General features: G+C 45.7%; 1 protein-coding gene across 5 annotated transcripts in view; it reads right to left on the bottom strand.

Moving 5' to 3' along the window:
* Positions 1–14545, bottom strand: part of LOC119163117 (XK-related protein 6) — a 116937-nt gene that overhangs the window by 83276 nt on the left and 19116 nt on the right. For all 5 annotated transcript variants that reach the window (XM_037415054.2, XM_037415053.2, XM_075874203.1 and 2 more), the window contains one exon: positions 13760–13843. In XM_037415054.2, coding sequence (XP_037270951.2) covers positions 13760–13838 — 79 coding nt within the window. In that variant the 5' untranslated portion in view covers positions 13839–13843. Of the gene's footprint in view, positions 1–13759; positions 13844–14545 lie in introns of those variants that run through there.

Genomic DNA, 14545 nt, shown 5'->3' on the forward strand with positions numbered 1-14545 from the left:
CTCGGGCGGTGCGCAAAAAGAATGACTGTTGAAATGATGTGGTGTGAGCACGTGGCGGAATTACAGCGTTTGGATGACTTCTGCGATGGCCTCGATGGACTGGTTGGATGAGCTGGTTGTCACGTGTGGCTGAATGAAAGAATTTGTGAAAAAGGCACAAACGTGCAATATGACGACGAAAAGCGAGGGTAGGAAGCTTTAACTGGTTTTTTAGGTTGGAGATGCTGGAGTAACGGGAGTAATCTGAAGCAATGAATCTGGCTGCTCGGTTCTGGACAATTGCGCTGTAACCAACGCCCTAAACATACAGACACATTCGTGAGACCCTCTTGTCCCAAGAGATAATACCCTCTTGTCCCAAGAGATAATCAAGGGACCTGTAAATGTGCAGTTTTTGGTGCATTGGCTTCGTGCATCGATAATAGGCAGCCAGCGTCCCACGCCGCATAGGCTTTTTGAAAGCAGAATGTCCTAACCTCTGCCTATCAGAGACTGTGGCAGCTCGTTATTTGGTTTATTGGTTTATTGGTTGAAACACCATATTGGTTGAATTACCAATAAACGAGCCTGCCGGCTTCTTATGAGTTTTGATATTAGAAAGTACTCTTCCGATGTTCCGAAGAAGTCGCAAGCAGCCCTGTTAGAGTCCTGATATGAGCACCAATGCCTTCCCGTCGGTCAGAAGGCTGTCGAGAAGAGAAATTTACGGCGTTGTTTTTCACGAAGCAAGCACGTAAATCACATGAGTTCTCGCATAGCGAATATGGCATCAACTAGTTTATTACAATGTGATCGGGTGATTGTGAAGGCAACAATATTGAGGACTGTTAACCTTCGCCTTTAAAATGTGAACGGGACAGCGATACTGTGCTTTCAGTGCGTACTAAAGCACTTAAAGTATGAAGCTTTTTCAAACTTGCTATGTACTCACTGCGTGTCTTCAAGGGTCCAGTCGCTTGGATGTCTTTTGTAGCAGGTGACTGGCTTTACACTACGAGGACATTATGATAATCTGTTTTTCTGACGCGCAATGGCAACGTACGCTTGTAACACGCATTGTCAAGGGTATATGTCATAATGTATATGCTGAAACTTGTTTACCTTCGCCTTTAAAATGTGAACGGGACAGCGATACTGTGCTTTCAGTGCGTACTAAAGCACTTAAAGTATGAAGCTTTTTCGAACTTGCTATGTACTCACTGCGTGTCTTCAAGAGTCCAGTCGCTTGGGTGCCTTTTGTAGCAGGTGACTGGCTTTAAACTACGAGGATATTATGATAATTCCGTTTTTCTGACGCGCAATGGCAGCGTACGCTTGTAACAGGCAATGTTAAGGGTATATGTCATAATGTATATGCTGCAACTTGTTTACAGGGAAGTGTATTTGTAAAGCATGAAAATTACTGTCGCTGAATTTCTATGCAGATGAAAATAGTTTTCCAGAAGTCGCAAGCAGAGGCATGGCTGTGTTGTAAAATACCCACGTGCCACGCAAACAACCCGGCTTTGATTTTGACTCAGACCCACAACTTTAAATGCGAGGCATTTCTTGGTGAACTTCGGCGACTTCGAGTGGATTCGTCTATCTATCTAGCCACCTACGACTTTCAGCTCTCCTGGCCGTTTTAATAACGGTAGCGCCACCGAAATTGGCAAGGCATAACATGACTGTATGAAGAGTATAAGTCACTAGCATGACATGAACATCTCGACATGTTTGTCATGAATGTTATGATTGACATTTCATAATCTTGCTGTTCTTGCGGTGATTTTATTTTCATGAGGTATTGCAAAATTGGTATGGTATGGCATGAATGCATGGAGAAGTCAAGTGACAGACTATATCACCGAAGCTATGACATGTATGTTATGTAATTCATCACTATACGATACGCTCATGGTGCACTCGCCGTCATTCGCTAGGTTCACAGATACGGAAATTGTAATTACGAAATGTGAATAGATGGCGATGGTAAATGGCACGTCCAAAGATATTAACCATAACGTGCGTGTCATGTAAAAAATTACTACATTCCATACTCATAGTGCGCTTTTGGTCGTTTCGCTAGCTTACGTGATTTCAATAAATGACGATGGTATATGACTGGTGCTAGCATGATATTCATGGCATCCGTGTCATGTAAGAACATCACAACATACCACGCTCATGATGAACTCGTGGGCGGCCGTTTTGCAATCTCTACATACACAAAATTTGGAATTACGTGACGTGAATAGAGGAAGAACCTATATGATGCGTCCAAACATAATAGTCATGTTACGCGTGTTATATAAAACATGAATAAATGCTATGCTCATTACGCGCTCGCGTTCATTTCGATAGTTCCACATATAACAAATTTCGTGTCTTGTGACGTGAATTGACGACGATAATCATAATGTGCGTGTCTTATAAAACTTCCCACATGCAACCTACCACATGCAAACGTCAAATAACTCACGGTCCTCAGTCCCCAGCAGCTGTGAAGCAACTGACCACGGCGGCGGTCAGATCTGCAACGCAGCAGTGGGTGCTAAGAATCTCTGGATCCGGACAGGCGACCATTGAAACCTGAACTTGGCAACGTTTAACGCTAGAACCTTATCTAGTGAGGGAAGTCTAGCTGTACAATTCGAGGAGATAGAGGGTGTTAAATGGGATATAATAGGGCTCAGTGAGGTTAGGAGGACAGATGAGGCCTATACGGTGCTACAGAATGGGCACGTTCATTGCTATCGGGGCTTGGCTGACAGAAGAGAACTGGGAGTGGGGTTCCTAATTCACAGAAACATAGCTGGCAACACAGAGGAATACTATAACATTAATGAAAGGGTGGTAGGTATCTTAATTAAACTGAATAAGAGATACAAGATGAAGGTGGTACAAGCCTACGCACCTACATCCAGCCATGATGACGCTTCAGTTGAAAGCTTCTATGAAGATGTGGAATCGGCAATGAGTAAGGTAAAAACACAGTATACAATACTGATGGGAGACTTTAATGCAAAGGTAGGGAAGAAGCAGGCTGGAGACCAGGCAGTAGATTATGGCATCGGTACAAGAAACGCCAGAGGAGAGCCACTAGTAGAATTCGCAGAATGGAGTAATTTACGGATTTAAAATACCTTCTACCGAAAACTAGGAAACAGCAAGTGGACATGAAGGAGCCCTAATGGCGAAAATAAGAACGAAATAGACTTTATAATGAGTGCACACCCAGGCATCGTGCAGGATGTGGAAGTGGTTGGCAAGGTACAATGCAGTGACCATAGAATGGTAAGGTCTCGAATTCACCTAGACCTGAGAAAGGAATGACAGAAACTAATACGCAAGAAGCCAATCAATGAGCTAGCACTGAGAGGGAAAGCACAGGAATTCAGAGTCTCGCTTCAGAACAGGTACTCGGCTCTTAGTGAGGAAACCAATCTTAGCATAGATACAATGAATAATAATGTGACAAGTATCATTACGGAGTGTGCAGTGGAAGTTGGAGGCAGGGTAGTTAGACAGGACACTGGCAGGCTTTCTCAGGAAACGAAGAATATCATTAAGAAGCACCAAATCATGGAAGTCTCAAGCACAACAGACAAAATAGAACTGGCGGAGCTTTCGAAGTTGATTAATAGGCGCAAGGTATCCGATGTAAGAAGGTATAACATAGAGAGAATTGAACACGCTCTCAAAAACGGAGGAAGCGTCAAAGCAGTGAAGAAAAAACTTGGTATAGGCAAAAATTGGATGTATGCGCTAAAGGACAAAGAGGGCAAAATAACTACCAACATGGATAGGATAGTTGAAATAGCGGAGGAGTTTCACAGATATCTGTACAGTAGGAGGGACAACCACAACTTTAATACTATAAGAACTAGCAGTAACCGAGATGACACCCCACCAGTATTGATAGAAGAAGTCAGAAAAGCTTTGGAGAGCATGCAAAGAGTCAAAGCTGCTGGTGAGGATCAGGTAACATCACATCTGCTGAAAGATGGAGGAAATATTATGTTAGAAAAACTAGCCACCCTGTTTACGAGGTGCCTCCTGACGGGAAGAGTACCAGAGTCTTGGAAGAACGCTAACATCATCTTAATACATAAGAAAAGAGATGACAAGGACTTGAAGAATTACAGGCCGATTAGCTTGCTCTCTGTAGTATACAAGCTATTTACAAAGGTAATTGCTAACATAGTAAAGAAAACATTAGAATTCAATCAACCAAAGAAACAAGCAGGATTTCGAACAGGCTACTCAACAATCGACCACATTCATACTATCAATCAGGTAATAGAGAAATGCTCAGAATATAAACAACCACTATACATAGCCTTCATAGATTACGAGAAGGCGTTTGATTCAGTAGCAATATCAGCCGTCATACAGACACTGCGGAATCAGGGCGTAGATGAAGTATATATAAACATCCTAGAAGACATCTACAGGGGATGAACTGCTACCATAGTGCTTCATAAAGAAAGCAACAGAATACCAATCAAGAAGGGTGTAAGGCAGGGGGACACAATCTGCCCATTGCTATTTACCGCGTGCTTACAGGAGGTTTTCAGAAGCCTAGGATGGGAACAGCTAGGGATAAGAGTTAATGGAGAGTACCTTAGTAACCTGCGCTTCGCCGATGGCATTGCATTGCTGAGTAACTCAGGGGACGAATTGCAACTCATAATTACGGAGTTAGACAAGGAGAGCAGAAAGGTGGGTCTTAAAATGAATCTGCAGAAAACGAAAGTAATGTACAACATCCTCGGAAAAGAGCAGCGCTTCGAGATAGGTAATAGTGCACTTCAAGTTGTAGAAGACTATGTCTACTTAGGGCAGGTCATAACCACGGAGCCGAACCACGAGATTGAAGTAACTAGAAGAATAAGAATGGGGCGGAGCACATTTGGCAAGCACTCTCAAATTATGACAGGTAAATTGCTACCATCCCTCAAGAGAAAGGTATATAACAGCTGCATCTTGCCGGTACTTTGCTGCAGAGCAGAAACCTGGAGACTTACAAAGAGGGTTCAGCTTAAATTGAGGACGACGCAGCGAGCAATGGACAGAAAAATGGTAGGTGTAAACTTAAGAGACAAGAAGAGAGCAGAGTGGATTAGGGAACAAACGGGGGTTAAGGATATCATAGCTGAAATCAAGAAGAAGAAATGGACATGGGCAGGGCATGTAGCGCGTAGACAGGATAACCGCTGGTCGTTAAGGGTAACTAACTGGATTCCCAGAGAAGGGAAGCGGGTTAGGGGGAGGCAGAAGGTTAGGTGGGCAGATGAGATTGAGAATTTTGCGGGTATAAATTGGCAGCAGCAAGCACAGGACCGGGTTAACTGGCGGAACATGGGAGAGGCCTTTGTCCTGCAGTAGACGTAGTCATGCTGATGATGATGATGATGATAAAACTTGACTACTAAGGTCCCAGCTGGCTCGCAGCCGTTTCGCGAGCTTCACATATAACAAATTTGGGGTTTTACGTTGAGGGAATGGACCAGCAACACTAATGGCATGCGCAAACTTGACAATGATGACATAGAAGTCATGTGTGTCATAATTCACGTCCACCTCGTAACGTTGTGTAGATTTCGAAGTGACACATATACCTTCATGATTCGCTCTCCGCATATCAACGACTGCCATTTTTCATGGGACCTGCCATTTTTTTAACATTGATTTTATTCGCATCTCTCTCAATTCTTCGGTCACGCGGAGAGGCTTGATATTTCAGTCACGCAGAGATAAATCTTCGCTGACATCCACCGATGCTCTAATTCAGAACTGGCATGTTGGTGCTTACTAAACTGAACAACACACCGCCAAAGCATGTCAGGAACAAACACAGGCTATGGGGGGCTTGGTGGAAAGGCATCATTATCAAGCCTCTTCATCGACATATGAACCTCACATTCCATGCACACGGGTGTGAAGCCAGAGCCAAAGGTCATGATGAATACTCCGACGACGAGAGCACCTGTTTCGTGGACGCCGCCCGGTCACAAACAGGAAAAAGCATGGTGGCCGTAGTTAACCAAAGAAAATGTGTCGACTGCATACCTACTATACAGGATGATGTTACAAGCATGAAGGAGGTCACTACTGCCTTCGTGCTGAAAAACCAGCGTCAAACAATGTCCTTACGGACTCAATGGCAGCCTATCGTAACTACCTTAAAGGCACAATCAGTCCTGTAGTATGCAGAATACTTTAACAAGCAGCAGACGGCCGTCCTGAGGCAGACGGGAGGCAAGTTATACGATTACTTTGCCACTGTGGAGTCAGTGGCCACAAGCTAGCTCATGCCTCCGCCCAAGTTCTCTTACCCTAGGTATAATTTCAGAGCAGGAACTCTGGCCCTTCCTTATCAGATGGCCAACCTTAACGCATGCACTGAAGTATTTCAAAAGCAAAAGCTTGCTCAGAAGCTATACGACCCACCGCATACTCAACTCTGTAAAGCCGCACAAATGGCCTGGCCCTGCTTGGTCTGGTCTCTGAAATCGACCCTGCCAATCACGCCTCGCGCGCATGTTGGCTATGCAACAGTTATCTAGCTGCACTTTATTATATAGCATGGGAGTGTCAGAGCAACACATCTGAGAAAGATATCTTTAAGGATTTCAGTAGAGATGGGTAAAAGGCCGCCCGGTCCACCCCGAACCAGGGGGTGCAAGAGGACCTGGTGGCCGGAGCAAGGACCGGGGCGCAAGCCAATGCAGTCCCGGATTATGGATTCCACCTATTCCTCAGTAGATGTAACAATGTTTTTAATCATTATCCACAACGGCGACGCCGGGACTTCTACCAAATGAGCTTCATGCCACTCTCGCACTAATATTTGGACGCATGGAGAAATAATAAACCTGTATTTTCCCGGCGTTGTGTCCCGCGCACAGGCAGATGAATTGCAGTAGCCCTCCAGATTTTTGAACAACAGAACAGCACTGCGGTCATCTTACAATCCACTCTGCACTCCTGTTGCTTACACGGATTGGACCGAGAGCTTTACAATAAAGACAATAAACAGAATAAGATGCAGCTCCAAGGTTTTTCCTGTTTACAGAATGGTGGCCTGCGGGAGTCAGTTAACCGACACCCCGTGACTCAGGGCGACAACTCGATATCAAAAATTTTTCACCTTTTGAAGTGCGACGGGTGGCACAAAAAATAATGAGATACCAGAATGTTTGTAGCACCTCATTGTTGTGTTTTTCAGTAGCGTACATACAAGACCGACCAAAATAAAAGCATAAAGACACACTGCACCCATGGTGTCTATATGTGCCCTTATTCTGCCGTGTCTTGCGTTTGCGCTACCAATAGACCTATTGGACAAAAAAGCCAGTATAAAAGTGCACGTAGTGCTCAAGGCATAAAACGTGCAAGATACTTCAATGGATTGAATAGTGGGGCTCTTTTTCTTCCATTCGATACAGCTTCTACCTCGGCTTGAACTATGATTTGCTATGTGGTAGAAATTTATCTTTTTTGCACACTATCCACGCTAAAAAATCACAGCGTATCCACGCAGTGAATGATGATGAGTGGGGTTAAGCATCCGTCAGCACGCCCGTGCTTTCATCGCTCGGTTCAGTCTTGCTTCCATCCTTTCCCGCAACCTTCCGTGCGTCATTCATGCGTCCGTGCGTGAGTCCATCCATCCGTTCGCTCAAGCGTCCTTCCGTCCGTACGTCCCCGCGTCCATCCATCTGTGCGTCCGTTTGTTAGTCTGTTTGTCCATCCGTTCGTCCATGCTTCTATCTAGTGATAACTCCAAGTACCGCCATCTCCCATCTCGCATTTCCCGTGGCACATACCCGCTCTAGAGAGGAGGAGGAGGAGGAAGGGAAGAAATGAAAGGCAGGGAGATCAACCAGATGCACGTCTGGTTTGCTACCCTGCACTGGGGAAAGAGGTGAGGGGATTAAAGGAGAAAAGAGAGAGAAGTGAAGGGCAACGTGTGTGTAGATGTGACCTTGTCCATTGCACACTTATAAGCGGTCGCGTAGTCCGGTCGTCCTTAGAAAACTTAGCAGTGCTCGCGTCCCTTTCCTGGCCTGCGACGCGTACAGCCATGAACCAAGGATCTTCTCTTCGCAGAAAGGTCTACTGTCTAGTGTCTCTAACGTTTCGCGTAGCAAGTTGCGTTCACTCGAAAAACGTTCACATGAACACAGTAGATCTTTTATTGTCTCGTCAGTATCACACGATTCACATCGGGAGCTACCCGCCATTCCTATGCGAAAGGAGTACGCCTTTGTAAAAGCTACTCTTAACCACAGGTGCCACAGTAAAGTTGCATCCTGGCGGGAGAGGTCAGATAGAGCTTCAAGCTTTCTTGATGGGTCCAATTTGTGTAGGCGGCGGTTCCTGACACTGGGGTCACTCAGCCAAGTATCCGACATGGTGTTAGCGAACGAGTGAAGGCCCCTTGCAGCGTCAGTTTTCGACAATGGAATTGAGGTTGTCTGGGCGTCCACGTGGGCAGATCAGGCAGCATTATCAGCAAGGTCATTATCGACAATACCGCAATGTCCCGGTAACCACTAGAACACCACGTCATGTCCTTTCGATAAAGCTTCGTGAATCACTCCTCTTATTTCAATCACTAGTTGTTGATGCTCTCTTTGTCGTAAAGCTGATTGCAAGCTCTGAAGAGATGCCTTGGAGTCGCAGAACACAGCCCATTTTTGAGGTCGGGCTTCCGCGATATAAAGTATGGCAGCACGTTAGGCGGCAAGCTCCGCTGTTGTGGATGTTGTCCTATGCGACAGTTTGAGCTTTATAGTGACCTGGTACGCCGGGATGACAACAGCACCTGCGGAGCTGTCATGCGGGACCAATCCATCAGTGTAAGTGTGGGTCCTGTGGCCGTATTTTTCGTTGAGCAGCGACAATGTCACCTGTCGTAGGACCACTGTTGGATGAAGGCTCTTGTTCGTTATTCCGTGAATAGTGAGGTACACCTGTGGTTGTTGTAGGCACCACGGAGGTGACGCTGGTTTTGTTGCTGGAGTGAAGCCGAAAGGAAGGCATTCTTTATGGGAAGAAATAATCTTTGAAAACATCGCTTGTGGTCTTTGAAGTGGCAACACTGCAACATGGTGACCAGAAACTCGGCAGAGGTGTCTCATGTGGGCTCTGAAATTGTCAGTGGTGATGTATGGTTGAATTGGATGCTCTCTTGCGTTCATAATCGCCCCGTAGGTTGAGGTGCATTGCAGCAATCCGAAGCACACGCGTAGTGCTCTTCCTTGCAGACCTTCGAGGGTGCGGATGTTCGTCTTGCACGTACTTGCCAGTAACGGCAAGCTGTAGTGCAAACATTCCAGAAACAGTCCTCTGTATAGCTGCATCATTGACCTTATCAATGTGCCCCAAGATTTTCCGCAAAGGAACCGCATTATATCGACGATTGAAGTTAGCCTTCTCTTCATGTAATTGCAGTGGGCACTCCACGAAAGGTCCTTGTCAATAATCACACCCAGGAAGCGATGGTTCTTCTGGTATGGAATATTTGCCCATTGATTGTAACAGGGTTTTGTGTCAAGGCTCTGCGAGTTAACGCAACCAATGCACATTTCTCCGTTGAGACGGAAAGACCTTGCTTGCGGAGATATGAGCATGTCAGGATGGCAGCCTGCTGGACTTTTGCACGTACTTGTAGACAAGTTACAGCTGAAGTCCATAGACAAATATCGTCAGCATATATGGATATGACGATAGTACTTGGCAAAATTTCACGAAGTCCTACCATCACGAGGTTAAAGAAAGTGGGACGTAATACGGCACCCTGAGGGACGCCACGGGAGGTGTAGTAATTGGTGGTAGGTCCATCTGAGGTTTGTACAAAAAAGGACCTTCTCGTCAAATAATCCTGGATCCATTGGAACATCCGACCACCGATTCCAACAGCTTCCAACGAGTCTAGGATGACTTTATGTGTTACGTTATCATAAGCCCCTTTGACGTCGAGAGACAGTGCCAGTGGTATGCGCTTGAGGCTCTTGTGTTGCTGGATAAATGTTGTGAGATCAATCACGTTGTCGAGAGATGACCTACCTCGCCGAAAACCTGTCATGCAGTTTGGGTATACGTTGTAGCGCTCGAGGTACCATTCTAGGCATGTAAGTATCATCCTTTCCATGACTTTTCCAACGCAACTCGCGAGGGCGACAGGGCGAAATTATGTCAAATCAAATGGTGACTTTCCTGCTTTAAGTAGTGGCACAAGTCGACTTATCTTCTAATCCTGGGGAACAGTGCTCGCCTGCCATGAGTGGTTGTAATAGCTTAACAACTGTCCCCTTGCTTCCTGTTTAAGGTTGGCTAGAGCGGCGTAAATGATGCCATCGGGTCCTGGTGAAGATGATCGTCGGGAAGCCGCCAAAGATGCGTCAAGTTCTTCTATAGTAAAAAGATTGTCCATTTCGGAGATGCGGGTTTTAGGGATAACACTCCTAATAATGCCAGCAGACAAGGCGGACACTCCAGCGATTTGCGTACAAAACTCATTTGCCACTTCAAGTTGGGTGTGGCCTAAATGTAGGGCTAAATGCATGAAAGGATGTCTTTGTTGGGGAGTCAAACGCAGGCCACGAATAGTGCTCCAAATGCGTGACAACGGCTTCCGGGGATCCGATGATTCACAGAATGATTTCCAGCGTTCCTGTTCAAGTTTTTCTAAACGTCGTTGGACTTTTTTCTGTATGCGTCGTGCCAGCCTCAAGTCGCATATTGCTTTCGTCCGCCTGTATCTTCGTTCCGTCATTCGGCGAAGCACGCACAGTTTTTCCAGTTCAACGTCGAAATCTGAATGCTTGCCGGGGAACGGGAGGAGACCGGAAGCTTCCCTCATTGCCTTTTTGATGACATCCTCCAAGTTCTGGTCAGGGTCTTCACGGCATGTATTTTTCATGAGTCGCTGAAGTTTGGACCAATCAACTCTTCGTATTGTGGTCTTAGAAGAGGAGTTAGTAAGACCCCTTATTCGCAAATAAGTTGGAATGTGGTCACTCCCATGCGTTTCGATGTCTGAAAACCAGTGCACTTGCGACCGGAAGTTTCTGGGTAGCAGAGTCAAATCGAGGCAACTGCTGTACGTAAGGCCCGCAGGTATGTAGGACATCCATCATTCAAGAAAGGTCATGCTTGGAGGTGAATGACACGAGGTTTCTTCCTTTAGCGTCGATTGTCGAACTACCCCAGATTAAGTGATGTGCGTTAAAGTGTCCAGTTATAACCCACGGGCCCGCAGTTGTTGTCAGTATGTCTCGTAGTCGTTCTTGTTCAAATCGTCCGGAAGTAATATGTAGACATCAATGAGTGTTAATGACACTTTTTCCTTTTTAACACTTATCCAGACATATTTATTGTCATCATGCGGTTGAACTGCATGATGCACATATTTGAAATCTGTGCGAATGTAAACAACCACCTTGCTGCGTTCCTCGCACGTTGAAGAAACGAAAGATTAATACCCTGATAGTTTAGGAGGTTGTTGCACGTTTGGTTCACATATAACTATTATAGGAATACGATTCATGAATATGTATTGACAGAATGAAGAGATGCGGGATCTCAGGCCTCTCGCGTTCCACTGCATTATCGACGCTTGTCTGACCTCGTTGCGGAAGGAGAAAATTGGTCGAGCCATGGTTGCTACTGGAGACTTGCAAATACTGGACTTAGAGCATCCAGTACTTGTAGTGCACTCTGAGCGATTGGAGACTTCAGGGTGCTGCACAGCTTTTGCATGGCATCCAGCAGTGTTCGGAACATTCTGATGACTTCTGTGTCCTCCTCGGACAGCTTGTCAGCGGCTGGCTGGAGTGATGTGACTGTCTATGTGCGCTTGGGATTTGCAGGTGGCTGTGATTTCGGCAATGAAGGCCAAACTGATTCATCTACAACAGTGCTGCTCGTTGGTTTGTTGACCGCGCTGGCCGCCTTCGGTCTGAGAGGCAAGGGCGGTGGCAGAGAAGGGTGGTGGAGTGGCACTTTCGATGCAGCGTCTGTGGCATTTTTTGATGAACTGCGGTGACAATGACGCTCTAGAGAGGATTTGTGTTACCAGTGGTTACCTAATACTACTACTACAAACATCACAGCATGTACAGACCTATCTCCTAAAAGGAGCTTCACCCCTAAAAAAAGCCAGGCCTGCGCGTAAGACGCAGCACAGTCACAGCGAAATCTAGAAGAACGGCTTTTTAGAACTTTTTCGGAACACTCATTGGGTAACTACTTGCAAGCATGCTTGCTTGATACCCGCTTAGGCATCATTAATTAATTTTGGGGTAGTAGGCCGCAATTCGCTATGCTATTTTTCGTCATTATTCTGAGAAGCGTGGTATCCGCTGAACACTTGCAAGGAATTTTGTGACGATTGTTCATGCAGTGGCTGACGACGGTCAGTAAATATGGCTGAATGGCTATGCGCCACAGTTATTAGGGGAAGAAAAACAAGCTTTTGTTATAGGTTGGAGCAATTGGACGACCCACTCGTTACGCTATTCGCATTGTACGACGACAGATTGTTCTGCTTTTAAGTCGCATTGACTCGATTAATTTCCCGTCATCAAGCCCGCCTAAGCCAAGTTTGCCAAAAAGTCACAGGCACCAGCGTAGCTTAGTGTTTGACTACTGAGCTGGCACCCAGCGGACCCGGGCTTCAGCCCAACTTTGTCATCGGGGCTAGGCCAAGCCTGCCTAAGGCAAGTTTGACAACAAGTTACAAGCACAGGCGTAAAGCTGTGGTATAATACTGGGCTGACACTGAGCGGACCCAGGTTTGATTTTCACTGTGTTCTTGGTGTTAATTTTTTTCTAATTTTGCGCAATGTGATTAAGAACATCGGCGGCGGCGGCGGACAACTGCGCGTTACCCTAGGTGTGATCTGATAACAGCTTTTGTTGTATTAGCTCTGAATAAACAGGGCGACGAGGACAGGCAACACAGGTTCTATATTGCACATGTCGTATGTGTGCTGTACTCATCTCCCTTCTCACTGAGCGCTAGTTTTCACCCATTCTGACATTATATGCTATATTGTCGTGCTCTGGGGCTATTTGTCGTGGTACCTACGTTTTTTTTAGAAACAGCTCTTTGACTAGCTTGTGGAACGTTGTTCCTCCGACTGAACACACCGTGCGCCGCAGGTGTTGGTGTGGTGCCAAGTAGGTCCCGCTACTGCTGTTTATTTACGTCATGCTCACCTCGCCGTGCACGCTAACTTCACTCTCCCCGTCGCCTTCCTCCCACTCACCGCGGTGGTCACATCTGCCATCTCGTTCACTTGCGCGCAACACCTACCGCGAACATGTGACCACTACTCGCTACACCATTGACTCATCGGATCACGCGCATAAAGCCAGAAACACATGCAGTGATTTCGCCAGAGTTTTCGCAGCACCTTTTCTCTCGGCTTCATCGCGTCAAGACCGCAAGAGAGGGTGGAAAACCACATTAGGAGCGCGAGATCCAACCTTAGGTCTTTGTGGCACAGTGTGTTCAAGAAAATGAACCCAAGACCTGGCAAAGCAGTGTGCAGTGTCCGTCAATGCAGCAAGAAGAACTTATCCTGAAAATAAGTTTCATGGCTTATTTGCAGTTCTGAGGTGAGAAAAACAATTCACAGTACTGCAGAAAAGGTGTTTTTTTTTGGTGCCAGCTGTTGAATATAAGAGCGTATACGAAGAAATAATTCTTGTGAAGGCATATTGCTTTACATGCTTACTGATAGGCTCCTCTATTACTCACCTACAAAAATGCTGGATGCAAACAGCAACAGCGATACTGCAGTGCAAAAACCCTCACAGCATGGGGATCGTAGCTCCATGAAACCTAGAGTGAAAAATGAGAACATTCAACACTTTCTCCTAGGGCAGAATTTAGGACTACTGTGCGTATTTGTGCCTATATTACGTAGAAAAAAGGGGATAACCATCATGAGTACGTGGAACAGCCTATAAGGTATATAATAGTTCAAAGGGCTTATGACAAGGAGAGAGCTATGTACCATGAGCGTGAAGAGAAACCTGGACAGCACCAAGCCTTGAGATGGTATTGTGCGTGCCGTGAATTTATCACCACAGACTTGCACGCATCACACTTATAAACGGCAGACCTGCCGAACAGAATTCGCGTGCCTGCCAATGGTGATAACTGGATGGCGCGCACTACACTATCGCGAAGGCTTGCCGCTGTTCGGCTTTCATTTGACGTTGATATTACATAAACACTACCATGCTGGGAGAGGCTGTCATATAGGCCAGTTTATATGAAACGGTACACTTGCTAAGTGGTGGTACATATAAGAACGAAAGTTCAGATGTTCCTTTTCGATTATTTAAGATCTGAGTGATAGTCAATAGTCTGAGACAATACAACATGATAGCGCGAAATTGACCAGGAAAGGAAGGGGCATTGAAAGATAAGACAGGGCACTGACATGCAACGAAGCTCTATTCACAAGTGATAATATATATATATATATATATATATATATATATATATATATATATATATATATAATGAGATCTAACA

This window comes from Rhipicephalus microplus, chromosome 9 (assembly GCF_043290135.1).
Source record: "Rhipicephalus microplus isolate Deutch F79 chromosome 9, USDA_Rmic, whole genome shotgun sequence".
Taxonomy (NCBI): Eukaryota; Metazoa; Arthropoda; class Arachnida; order Ixodida; family Ixodidae; genus Rhipicephalus; species Rhipicephalus microplus.